The following is a 13,304-nucleotide window of genomic DNA, read 5'->3' as shown; positions in this document are numbered from 1 at the left end:
GTGGGTTACATGCTATCCTTTCACACTCTGGGGCAGTGGGTCACACACTGTCCTTTCACACTCTGGGACAGTGGATCATACACTGTCCTTTCACACTCTGGGACAGTGGATCGCGCACTATCCTTTCACACTTTGGGACATTGGGTCACACACAGTACCTTCACTCTTTGGGATAGTGGGTGACTCTCTACGATAGTGGGTCACGCACTGTCCTTTCACACTCTGGGACAGTGGGTGACCACTGTCCTTTCACTCTTTTCAACAGTGGATCACCCACATTGTTCTTTCAGCCTCTGGGACAGTGAATCACATACTGTCCTTTCACACTCTTGGACAATGGGTCACACACTGTGCTTTCACACTCTGGAACAGTGGCTCACCCGCACTGTCCTTTCACACTTTGGGACAGTGGGTCACAAGCACTCTCCTTTGACACTCTGGGACGATAGGTCACCAAAGCTGTCCTTGCACCCTCTGAGACAACGGCTCACCCACTGTCCTTTCACACTCTGGGACAATGGCTCACTCACACTGTCCTTTTACACTCTGATACAGTGGTTGTCACACTGCCCTTTCACACACTGGGACTGTCCTTTCACGCATAATGGGATGTGTAGGCTAAGCCTCCTGAGACTGATCTTGTTCTGGCCATTGGCCAATGGTGCTTTTTTCTGTTGTTTCCAGGACACTACATGCTGGCTGATACCAGTCTTGGGGTTCTTCCGAGCAGCCAGTCAGTGCTCCTGGTTTCACCGGTCCAGGAGCCAAGGGATGCTGGAGTTTGCCTGCAGTTCTGGTTCCAGATGAATGGTGAGACTCCAGGTAACAGCTCCATGTTTATTGGCCTCAGAGAGTCAGCCCTCCTTTCTACTGTGCCTCTTCATACTCAGCACCTCTCCAGTCACTCTCACATGATTTAGCTCTGACTCCTCTTCACAGCAATGCCCAATGTTCTGGACCTTAGCTCACCCCAGGGTCAGAGCCAGAGTTCCCCAGGGGTTCCAAATGGATCAAGGAATGTTTTGATCTTCTAACAGCGACTGACCATAGTCTCTGCTCCTGTTAGGTTTTGCTGACAACATATGGCAAGGATTGTGATCACTAAAGGTCCAATTTCTAACTAAACCTCCCAAAGGAAGTGGGTGAGAGGGCAGTTAAATGGCCACGGTATCTTGTCTAACTGATCACATGGGATAATCAGGTCAGACGATGAGGAGAGTGATTCAGACACCCTGAATTAGCAGGGCCCTGCTTCAAATGCACAGTTCAGGTCCCCAGTGTTATCAGGGTCCATCAGTAACATTAACCCCAGGCCTGTGTGGAGAGACCATTGGAGCTTTGTCGCCATGCCAACCAAGTGGGAAGAGGAGATGGGGTCAGTAGAGGCTCGGAATAGCTAAGTTATGTAATTCTATTTTAGTTTGTTTGCTTATAGGCCTGAACATAGGACTTAGGAGCAGGAGTAGGCCATTCAGCCCTTTGAGCCTGCTCCACCATTCAATAAGATCATAGCTGATCAGGTAGTGGTCTCAACTCCACTCTCCTGTCCGCACCCACCACCCCCCCCCACCCCCCTTTGCCCTTGACTCTCTTGTCCATCAAAAATCTGTCTAGCTCAGCCTTGAATAAATTCAATAACCCGGCCTTCACTGCTCTCTGGGGAAGAGAATTCCAAAGATTGCCAGCTCTCTGAGAGAAACTATTTCTCCTTATCTCCACCTTAAACAGTAAACCTCTTATTCTTAAACTGTGCTCCCTGATTCTAGTCTCTCCCATGAGTGGAAACATCCTCCCGGTGTCTACCCTGCCAAATATATGTTTCAAAAAGGTCACCTCTCATTCTTCAAATTCCAATGAGTTTTGGCCTAACCTGCTCAAACTTTCTTCATGAGATAAGCCACATTTTTATTTTAAATGCTCTTATCTCATACCTCACCTCATCATTCAATGTCATGTCCACCTGTTCTGTCTCCCTGGTAAATACTGAAGTGAAATAATTATTTAATATTTACATAAGAACTAGGAGCAGGAGTAGGCAATTCAATACAATCATGGCTGATCTCATTTCGGCCTCAACTCCAATTTCCCAACCGCTCCCCATAACCTTTCAACCTGTTACTAATTAAAAACCTGTCTATCACCTCCTTAAATTTATTCAGCGTCCCGGCATCCACTGCACTCTGAGGTAGAGAATTCCATAGATTCATGACCCTTTGAGAAAAATAATTCCTCCTCCTCTCTGATTTAAATCCACCACCTCTTAGCCTAAAACTATGACCTCTCGTTCTAGAATGCCCGACAAGGGGAAATATCCGCTCCATGTCTACTTTGTCTATCCCCTTTTGCATCTTATATACCTCAATTAGATCTCCTCTCATCTTTCTAAACTCTAGTGAGTATAGGCCTAAACTGCTCAATCTCTCCTCATAAGACAAGCCCCGCATCTCTGGAATCAATCTTGTGAACCTCCTCTGAACTGCCTCCAATGCAACTACATCTTTCCTCAAGTAAGGGAACCAAAACCGTGCACAGTACTCCAGGTGTGGTCTCACCAAAGCCTTGTACCGTTGCAACAACACTTCCCTATTTTTATACTCTATTCCTTTAGCAATAAATGCCAAAATTCCATTTGCCTTCCTTATTACCTGCTGTACCTGCATACTAGCTTTCAGCAATTCATGCACCAGGACACCCAGATCCCTCTGCACTGAAGCATTCTGAAGTTTCTCTCCATTTAAATAATAAGTCGCCTTTTTATTCTTCAAACCAAAATGGATAACTTCACATTTATCCACGTTAAACTCCATCTGCCAAATTTTGGCCCATTCACCTAACCTGTCCATATCCATTTGTAAATTTCTTATTTCTTCCTTGCAACTTACTTTCCCACCTATTTTGGTATCATCTGCATTTCTGCCATCTCTCTATCATTACCTGTGGTATTATCCTGTCTGTCCCTTAGTAGTCCTATTCCCATCACAGCCTTCCTCTTTTACTAATGTACCTCTAAAAGATTTTATATTTTGTTTTATGTCCATTATTAATTTGATTTCATAGTTCTTTATTTTCCTACTTGTTTTTTTGACTTCTCTCCTAATCTCTTCATTTTTTCTCTTATCCTGCACTCCTCTGCTACCTAGGTAGTTAATGTTTGCCTTTTTCCTAACTAAACAAACCAGCCTCTGACCTGAATGATTCTTCCAGGTTGTGGTATTTTTTGGTGAGATCTGTTTTGCTAAAAATAGCTTGTATTCAACTAAAAGCAGACCCTGCAATTTCTTCCTGAAAAGGCGGTGGAAGCAGAGTCTTTGAATATTTTTAGGCCAGAGGTGGATAGTTCTTGATAAGCAAGAGGGTGAAAGGTTATCGGGGGTGGGTGGGAATGTGGATTTGAGGTTACAATCAGATCAGCCATGAATAGCAGAGCAGGCTCGAGGGGCCGAGCGGCCTACTCCTCTCCTGATCCTAAATTGTATGTTCATATGTACATTATTATGATTAGACCATATGCTAGTGTTGATGTGTTGGTGTTTAGTTCTGCGATGTAACACCCTAAGTTGAGAATGATTTAAGGGCAAATAAAACATTTAAAAATTAAATCTGGAGAAATGCATACTTGAGTTCCCATCCTTAGGCCACTTAAAGATGGCATGAAACTAGTCATTTTTAGTGATACTTCCCATTCTAATCTTCCTGGTAGGTATTTTGAGTGCAGCTTGTTTCATCATATCTTTTAAGGGTGAAAATGAGAATTGTTGTCCTTAAACTTGGGAAACTATTCCAAATGTAGGATTTGTAAGATCGTCTCTTTGATTTAGAGTAAAATGGAGGAATGAGGGAGCTTATGTGATCTGCTCTGCAGTCTGTCCAATAACAAGCCTGGGTGGCCTGTGGTTATTAAAGGTTTAAGTGTGGCCCAGGTTATCTTACCGGGAAAAAGGTGCGAGATATGCACACCTATAAACAATGACCGGGGCAGCTGTGCTGATGGTGAATAGACTGCTCGTCTCCAAGTCACAGGGAGGTGTTAGGGATGTCAGGTTTTATAAGCAGTTATACCTTAAACTATCTATTTAATTCCAAGATAGAGTGGAGTTGGGAGTTTAGAAGATAGTCAGTCAGCATTTCTGCCTGGTTACAAGGCCCATGTGATTCATGTTGCTTTGGAGATGGGCTTTGAAAGGGGAACAGGGGAAAGTCATTGTAGCATCAGCTTACAGGGTTTTCTTAAGATATCTCTAAACCTCACAGACAAGTCAGTCTGCAAGAATCTGAGAGAGAGAGCAGAGAGATAAAGTCATCTATCTTTACTTTTCACCATATAAGATGCAGGTGGGAGCTCATGCTTGGATTCAAGAAACCAAGTTTGTGAGGATTTAAACAAGGTTGAAAGACTTACTTAGATTTGGCTAGAGGGAGGGGAACTCCAGGGTAACCCTCACCATGAAAGTCAGTTCAGGGATTGGAAGCTATTCGGCTGGAAAAGGTAAAATGAAACAAGCAATTGGGAGCTGAGAACAGCTTTTGACTGATTCCTGAAGAACAAAGTCTCCACTTAAGAGTAAAGAATAACTGTGGTGGGGGATTTCTGATCATTTTAAAAGTTAAATAGGGGATATTTTCTGTAGTTTAAGTTGTCTATGGAATAATGTTTTGACAATGTTGCTTTTAGTTTGTTTATTACAGATAAAAGCCTTAAAACTTGAAATCTTGTTGTTTGATCTTTTCAGTTGGTCACTGGAATTCAAATATCTTTTTAAAAGTTATCAGCCTGTATGGGGATTAAAACAGAGCTAAGAAAATGAAAATGGTTGTTGAAAGTACCTTGGCTGCTAAAACACTAGCTCTTGTGGCGTCAATAGATATCAAATTCTATTTGTCAAATGTTTTAAGTGAGATTCTGTACAAGGAGAGTGCAGAAGGCAATATATCCATTTAATGTTCGAGAGACAATTATTCACTGTGGGATAAAGTATACTTTACAAAAAGTGTGAGAGAGTACAGGTAAGACACTGACCTTGCTGGCTTGAAACAGATACTGGAGAGAAAGAAAATCTCTAAAATTAAACAGTTGGATTCAAATCATCTACTGTCTGATTGAAATGCACGTATGAAGAATTAATTAGGGGTCCTCGAGAAGGGGCATCTCACAGATTTTAGAGATCTTTATAATTTCTTTTGAAATTTTGGTCACACATATAAACTCTTTTTATTTAAAGAAAGAGAAGGGAACCTGTTAATTATATATTAATTCAAGAACACAAGAATTAGGAACAGGAGTAGGCTATTCGGTCCCTTGAATCTGCTCAGTTATTCGATAAGATCATGGCTAATCTGATTGTTGTCTTAACTCCACTTTCCTGCCTGCCCCCCTTGTTGATCAAGTATCTGTTTAACTTGGCATTGAATAAATTCAGTGACCCAGCCTTCAATGCTGTCTGGAGAAGAGGATTCCATAGACTAATGAGCCTCTAAGGGAAAAAGTTTCTCTTCACCTCTGTCTTAAATGGAAGGCCCCTTATTTTTAAATTGTGTCCCCTAGTTCCAGTTTCTCTCATAAGGGGAAACATTTTTTCAATCTGTCACCCTGTCAAGCCCCCTCAGGATCTTATATTTTTCAATAAGATCACCTCTCATTCTTCTAAATTCCAATGGATACAGGCCTGACCTGCTCAACTTTCCCTCATAGGATAACCCCTTCATCCCAGGTATCAGTCAAGTGAATCTTATCTGATTTGCTTCTACTGCATTTATATCCTTTCTTAAATAAGGAGACCAAAGTTATACACAATATTCCAGATATGGTCTCACCAAGGCCCTGTTATAGCCATAGCAACACATCCCTACTTTTCTACTCATTTTAATTATGTTTAGGTGGTGGGCATTAACTGAACACTGTGTCACTATAAATTGACAATGATTGAAAGCATAGTGGTGGGTAAGGAGGTGTATGTTTGTATTGTGCAACTCTGTAGATAAGTGCTTGTAAATGTCTGATGGCTTCCTGGAATATTCCTCAATCAGTTTCCACTGATTGAACACACTGAAGCACTGTCCCCATCAAACACTCCCAGGACAGGTACAGCACAGGGTTAGATACAGAGTAAAGCTCCCTCTACACTGTCCCCATCAAACACTCCCAGGACAGGTACAGCACGGGGTTAGATACAGAGTAAAGCTCCCTCTACACTGTCCCTATCAAACACTCCCAGGACAGGTACAGCACGGGGTTAGATACAGAGTAAAGCTCCCTCTATACTGTCCCCATCAAACACTCCCAGGACAGGTACAGCACGGGATTAGATACAGAGTAAAGCTCCCTCTACACCGTCCCCATCAAACACTCCCAGGGCAGGTGCAGCATAGGGTTAAATACAGAGGAAGGATTCCTCTAAAATGTTGAAATGGTGGCTGTTTCCTACTAGGATTTGAATCCAAGGCATTCTGTTTCCAAGTCTAGAACTTAACCATTTCAGATTCCATGTCCAGACCTGAATCTGTGGCCGGGATTTTACGGACCCGCTGAGGGAGATTCAGCAGCCCGGCCAGTATGTTTTATTTTATTCATTCATGGGATGTGAGCATCACTGGCTAGGCCAGCATTTATTGCCCATCTCTTTGTTCAGAGGACTTTTAAGAGTAAACCACGTCGCTGTGGGTCTGGAGTCACATGTAGCCCAGACCAGGTTAGGATGGCAGATTTCCTTCCCTAAAGGACATTGGCGAACCAGGTGGGTTTTTACAACAATCGACAATAGTTTCATGGTCATCATCAGACTCTTAATTCCAGATTTTTATTGAATTCAAATTTTATCATCTGCTGTGGTGGGATTTTAATCTGGGTCCCCAGAGCATTACTCCGGGTCACTAGATTACTAGTCCAGTGACAATACCACAATGCCACCACATTGACTTTCGGCAGGACTGGACGATCCTGGTGGTGGGCAAGGCCGGAAAATCCCGGCAAGTGTCGTAACACACTGTCCTTTCTGTGTAAGAATGTATATGGTGATCAATGCTAGTGTTAGCCTCATCACACAGAGTCCTTTGTTTTACTACAGGAACTTTGAACGTTTATGCGGAGGAAGAGACACAGGAGAAACAGAAAGTGTTGAGTTTCAATACGGGCCAGGGGCTGACATGGAGCCTTGCCAGAGTCAACATTCAAACAGCACACAACTGGAAGGTGATGCCCTCTGACCTCACAACACACTGGTGCCAACACCCCAGTAGCCCAATGTGCTAGCACACTTCCTGATGTATCAGCTGGCATTTCATTTGACAACCTCGTAAAAACTTCAAAAAGGTTTTGAAACTGACTAACCAGAAATGATGCTGAGTGTGAGCGTATGATGTCTGTAAATAAGTGATAGGACTGAGATTGATGTAGGATCAGGCCCATCATAGCTGTCTGCTCATTTCCCACACTGAGCTAATGGATCAGTCAGGGAATATTTTCACAGTATTCACAACCTCCCAGCTACTCTCTGGACCAGGGTAAAGAGCTCTTACACAAAACATGAGAGTTTAGTTTCAATATTCAGTTTAATTTAAATGGATGTTGGTGAGCGTCCTGTGCATTTACTGTGGGATCATCTCTGCCCTCCCTGTCCATTCAGACTGGGACTGTCCCTCTATGGTGAATAGAGAATCTTCCAGAACTGTCTTGGTTACAATTCAGCTCAGTGCTAGTGATTTGTTTCCCTCAAAATCTTTTATTCACTACTTTCTGCACATTTTAGAATTTGTTTTGGGATATTTTTCCCCAGAATGTTTAGGGAATGTTTCTACGGACACAGAAAAGCCACAAATCCAATGATAATCAAAAGGGTTTCAGAATGTCAGAAGGACACACAGAGTGTATTAATAAAGAGGTTTTTACAATCCCAGCTTTCACAGAGAATTCAGGGAATAAGTGTAAGTTATAGAAACATGTGCCAGCTACAAAGTCAAATTATCAGTCATATCTTTGAATTAAACAGCACAGGAGGCTATTCAGTCCATCATGTTTGTGCTATCCAATTTGACCTCCTGCACCGCTCTTTCCCCAAAATCCTGTCCATTTCAAGTGATTATCCATTCCCTCTGTAAGTTACTATTTCGTCATGACTCACTGTGTAAAACTTGTTTTTAATATTGGGAAGATGTTTTCAAGCAGCTATGTACAATATTTAATATGTGAAGATAAACCAAAGTCAGATTGACCAATAGGCACCTGAATGTGGCAGAGAGACCTTGCAGCCAATCCTGCAGCATTGTGGCAGCACTGCCTCTGGCAGTCATGCCCACCACTGCCATCTATTTAAATGGCTTCCTGCAGTCAAGTGTGGGGATCGAGTGTAATTCCAGCCTAGGCATGTATCAAACAGAAGGCATTGGGCAGCACATTCCTCTCTCCTCCTGATTCCTGATAGCACAGTCCTGCTGTGTTTCCCAAAGCACAGGGGGCTTGTTGGTGATGATGCTGTGAACAACAGATCTGGCTGCCTGTCTGCTATCATCACTTGTTCCTCCTCCCCTGTGCTCTGGGACTCAGCTGGAGGTACTCCTTGCTCACTAACCACATTCCTAGGATCAGTTTACTGGATCCTGGCAATATTGGCCATACTGCAGTATGGTGCTGTGATAGGGTCTGAGTCACTCGTGGCTCCAGTGGTGTTCATAAACTACTCTTCCAAGCCTCCAGTAGGAGAAAGGGACCTTCAAATGGGGCCTCAGCTGTGTTGTTCAGTTAGTGCTGGAGTGAGGGAGCTGGATGGTGCCAGTCCTGGGCCTTTCTGTGCTCTTATATATCATGGTGATGTCTTCACAAGCCCCAAAATTCCCTGGCCCTCTCCCACTTTGTGTCACCAGCAGTGGGTTTGGTATCCAGAGTCGGGGGGGTTGTGGTGGCAGGGCGGTGGGGGGCTGATTGGTGTTTCTGGGAGGAGGAGGGGGGTGGTGTTTCTGGGAGGAGGAGGGAGGTGGTGTTTCTGGGAGGAGGGGGCTGGTGTTTCTGGGAGGGAGGGGTTTGGGGGGCCAGTAGAGTTTGGTGTCTCCAGGTCACTGACAGTCTCTCTCTCTACAGTTGATCTTTGAAGCAATTGGAGGAGGAGCAGCCATGTCACACATTGCGATCGATGATGTTACACTTAGTCACACAGAATGTCCTCAAATTGGTGAGTGACCCTGTGACCCCCTAACCCTTACCCCCTGGTGAGTGACCCTGTGACCCCCCCAACCCTTACTCCCCTGGTGAGTGACCCTGTGACCCCCTAACTCATACTCCCCTGGTGAGTCAATCTGTGACTCCTAACCGCTACCCCCCTGGTGAGTGACTCTGTGACTTCCAACCTTCTCTCCGCCCCCCTCACCCCAATTCCTGGGGTGAGCCTTAACCACACAACCACCTCCCCCTTCCTGTCCTCACTCAGCTCCCTCACACTCTCCAGGAGAAAGCCCTCTGCAACAGTCAGTGCCTGGTCCTGTACCACCCACTGTTTGTGCAAGGAGGACCCAGCCTGCCCCAGACTCTGAACACTCACATCTTGATGAAGATAAGAGAGCTAAAATTTGGTTTTCTGGTAGCCAGGATGGCTCCATTGTTGATAGTGTATCTGGTGAGGGCCTCAGCAATCCCACCCTTCAGTTCTTAAAAGTGCCTCATGCACTGAGAAATTGTAGTGAGGCTCCAAGAGAGGCCAACATACAGTACCTCGACCCAGATAGTCAAGGACAGAAGAGGCGGGGGGTGGTCAGGGGACAGGGTGACTCTAGTGAAGTTATTTAACAGTCAGGTCCCCCAGATAGAGGTGGGATCACTTCCCTCATGTCAGGGTGGATGCTGCTGAAATAACATCATAGTTCTTGACATTCCAAACACCTCATCCCACCAATTGGGGGCAAGACCCATGGTCAACATTGGGCACAGAAAGAGTTGTACTTCACCAGACTGCATCAGGCTGTGTAAGATTTCAGGGTTTCGGGCCACAGATACCTAAATAGGCAGTTGACTAGTCATAAATAATTTTAAGATGGTTTATTAATTTTATTCAGAAACAACGATTTAGATACGATACATTAACTAATTAGACAGAAAAAAAAGTGTACGACCTGTAACAGCTGTGATAGCAGCATTCTGCTCTCTAGTGGAAGGGTCAGGAAACTTTTCTCTCGATCTCTCAGTCTTTCTCCTCCTCCTCTGGTCCATCCTCTATCTGAAGCTGCCCAATGAGCACTGCCACCTCATCAGCCCCTCAGCCCCATATCACCAGTACAGCACCAGTCAATATACCCTCTTTGGGGGGATTGGTAGCTAAGCCAGTGTCAACCGTCTATCCAACTATTCTGACCAATGGACCCAGGGTAGGCACTCAAAATGTCAGAGTAGATACCACCCTGCTCGAGGTCAGCTTTTGAGTTTACATCTTGCTGAGGGTCATATCCTGGCCTTTTCTAAACACTTAGATAGATAAGAGGGTTCAGAAGACCCCCATCATGCCAGCTTAGGAATGTCAACATGGCAGCCTGAACTAAGACTGTTTAGAGGTCAAAGTATTTAGAAATCCTCTTTCCAGAGAGGGAATCAATGCTGCTTAGTTAATCCCATAAGATGCAGAAAATACCCGCTTAATGAAGACCACAATTTCTTAAGGCTGGGTCAGGCTGGGCTGGCTGGGGCTGGGCAGGGCAGGGTCGGGCTGGATTGGACTGCATCAGGTTGGGTTAGACAGAATCAAGATAGGTCGGGCTGGGGTCAGGTTGGGTCACGCTGGGTTGGACAGCGTCAGACTGGGACGGGGTGTGTCAGGCCAGGCTGGATAGGGTTAGACTGGGCCGGGGTGGGTTAGGCCAGGCTGGACAGAGTCAGGCCGGGTTGGACAGGGTTTGGCTGTGCAAGGCAGGGTCAGGCTGGGTTGGACTGGAGACCAGGAATTCCAGATTTACCTGAAGGACAAAGTGGGTGAATTATTTTGCCTTTACTCCCTAGGAGCCTGTGACTTTGAGCTGGACCTGTGTGGCTGGAAGAATGTCCTGAATCCTGAACTTGACTCCAAGGACTGGGATTGGACCAATGGGCAAACCCCCAGCTACTTCAAAGGGCCTAAGGTGGACCACACACGGGGGAACTCACAAGGTGAGTGTCACTGCTGAATGATTACTGCCAGGCTGTGGTGTGCTGCCTCTCTGAGCAGTAACCAGCGTTAACACAGCTGCTATCAGTCAAAAGATATTTCCCATAAGGGGAAGAGCTATGAGCTGATAGCATAGATGGGCAGTGCCAGGGTCACTGAGGGTGAATCTCTGTGACTATGTGTTTACATGCATGTGTGTATATATACGTGTGTGTGTGTGTGTGTGTGTGTGTGTGAGAGAGAGTGGAAGTGAGTGAGTGAATGTAAGGACAGAAAGAGGTTGTGGAAATAAAGGAGAGTGAGGAAGAGATGGAGGAGTGAGATGGAAGAACTAGAAGAGAGACAGAAATGAAATGCAGGAGAAGGAGCAAGATAATGGAAAGATGAAAAAGAGAGACAAATGGAAAACCTAAAGGAGTAATAGAAACGAAGGAGTGATATTAGAGAACAAACAGTGATGTCAGAGTGAGTTGGTTATCCTTCACCTTCCTGTGACTCACTCTGGGACAATGTTAATTGTTGGTCAGATCTTGATGGTTGATTCAGTAGTTAATTCATTAACTGGTTAATTCATACATTTCCATTTTCTAAAGACAGTGGCAGCCTTGGTGTCTCAGCACTCGGCGTTGATGAGTGCACAGAGCAGGAATTTAACCTGTTTGTGTTTCAGTGTCAGCCTTGGCTCAATTGGTCACAGTCTTGCCTCAGAATCAGAGGTTCATGGGTTCAAATCTCACTCCAGACACTTGAGCCCATAATCCAGACTGTCACTCTAGCGTAGCACTGAGGGAGTGCTGCACTGTCAGAAATCCTGTCTCTCAGTTGAGACGTTGAACTGTCTCTTGCCTCAGAATTTATCCAATATCCTCAACAAAGATCCCAAAAACAGCTTATCCAGTCATTATCACATTGCTGTTTGTGGGAGCTTGCTGTACACAAGTTGATTGTCACGTTTCCTACATTACAACATTTCAAAAGTATTTCATTGACTGTAAAGAGCTTTGGGGTGTTCTAAGGATGTGACAGGTGCTATATAAATAAAGCTTTTCATTTTTTTCCAGGTCACTACATGTTTGTGGACATTGAGGCTCTGAGTGTTGGTGACACAGCCTGGCTTCTGAGTGAACATCTCCCTCTGACCAAGGGCTCCTGCCTCACATTCTATCACCACATCAATATCTCCAAACAGCTCCGTGAGTTCCTTTGTGCGGGAATCTCAATCAGGCAACTCAGACGCTAACCATTACAGAAAACAAAATGAAATTCAGAGATGCTGGAAACATTTGACAGGTCAGGCAACCTCAATGGAGAGAGAAAGGTGGGTTAATGTTTCAGATCAATGGCTGTTCATCAGAATCAGACATTAACCCTACAGTTCTCTCTGCACTGATGCTGACTAATCGACTGTGACTGGACACATTCCTGGGGGTGTCATCAGGTGACTTCCAACTGCCCTGCCCCATGCTCCCACTTTGGCCAATCAGAAAGCAAATAGAGTCAACATTTATTTGATTGGTTGATTCCTGACTTTTTTTTATTAATTCATGGGATGTGGGCATCGCTGGCTAGGCCAACATTTATTACCCATCCCTAATTGCCCTTGTTCAGAGGGCGTTTTTTTTGAGTCAACCACGTTGCTGTGGGTCTGGAGTCACATGTAGGCCAGACCAGGTAAGGATGGCAGATTTCCTTCCCTAAAGGACATTAGTGAACCAGATGGGGCTTTACAACGCTGTAATCAGACCCTGTCCGGAACTTGATACTGAACTCTCAGTCCTTTTTTCCATCTCAGATATTTATTTAACTTCTAATTAGACCTTTCAAAGAATTATTTTTGAAGCAAGTTTTTTTGCAACAACTCAACAGTGTTTCTCTGGGGCTGCAGTGTTCCAGAGATTAATCTTTAATTCTTGGAGCCTCCTGGGCAATCCTGGAGATTTGGCAACCCCAATTTCCAGCCTGGTCTCTGAATGAAGCTCAGTACCAAGTTCCTGACAGGGCCTGATCACAGCGTTCTGCTCTACTATATAAGCAGGGTACAGTGTGTGAGATTCTCCACCTTACCCGACCAACTGCAGCTCACTCTGGGGAGTATTTCTGAAATAGTGAGAGACTAAGAAATGTGGACAATCAAAGGGTTTCAGGTATATCAATCACTAAAAGCTAGTTTACACCTTCAAAATGTAATCC

The 13,304-nt window shown here is 44.6% G+C and overlaps 1 protein-coding gene across 1 annotated transcript in view; it reads left to right on the top strand.

Annotated features, from left to right (window-relative positions):
* Positions 1–13,088, top strand: part of LOC121281484 (apical endosomal glycoprotein-like) — a 61,240-nt gene extending 48,152 nt beyond the window's left edge. The window contains exons 6-11 of the mRNA XM_041194429.1: positions 685–822; positions 7,062–7,186; positions 9,068–9,158; positions 10,970–11,116; positions 12,176–12,307; positions 13,000–13,088. Of these exons, the coding sequence (XP_041050363.1) occupies positions 685–822; positions 7,062–7,186; positions 9,068–9,158; positions 10,970–11,116; positions 12,176–12,307; positions 13,000–13,088 (722 nt within the window). The remainder of the gene's footprint in view (positions 1–684; positions 823–7,061; positions 7,187–9,067; positions 9,159–10,969; positions 11,117–12,175; positions 12,308–12,999) is intronic.
* Positions 13,089–13,304: the final 216 nt, after the last annotated feature.

This window comes from Carcharodon carcharias, chromosome 8, assembly GCF_017639515.1.
Source record: "Carcharodon carcharias isolate sCarCar2 chromosome 8, sCarCar2.pri, whole genome shotgun sequence".
NCBI lineage: Eukaryota > Metazoa > Chordata > Chondrichthyes > Lamniformes > Lamnidae > Carcharodon > Carcharodon carcharias.
Note: the sequence above shows the minus strand (reverse complement) of the source record. Positions and strands in the feature narration are given on the sequence as shown.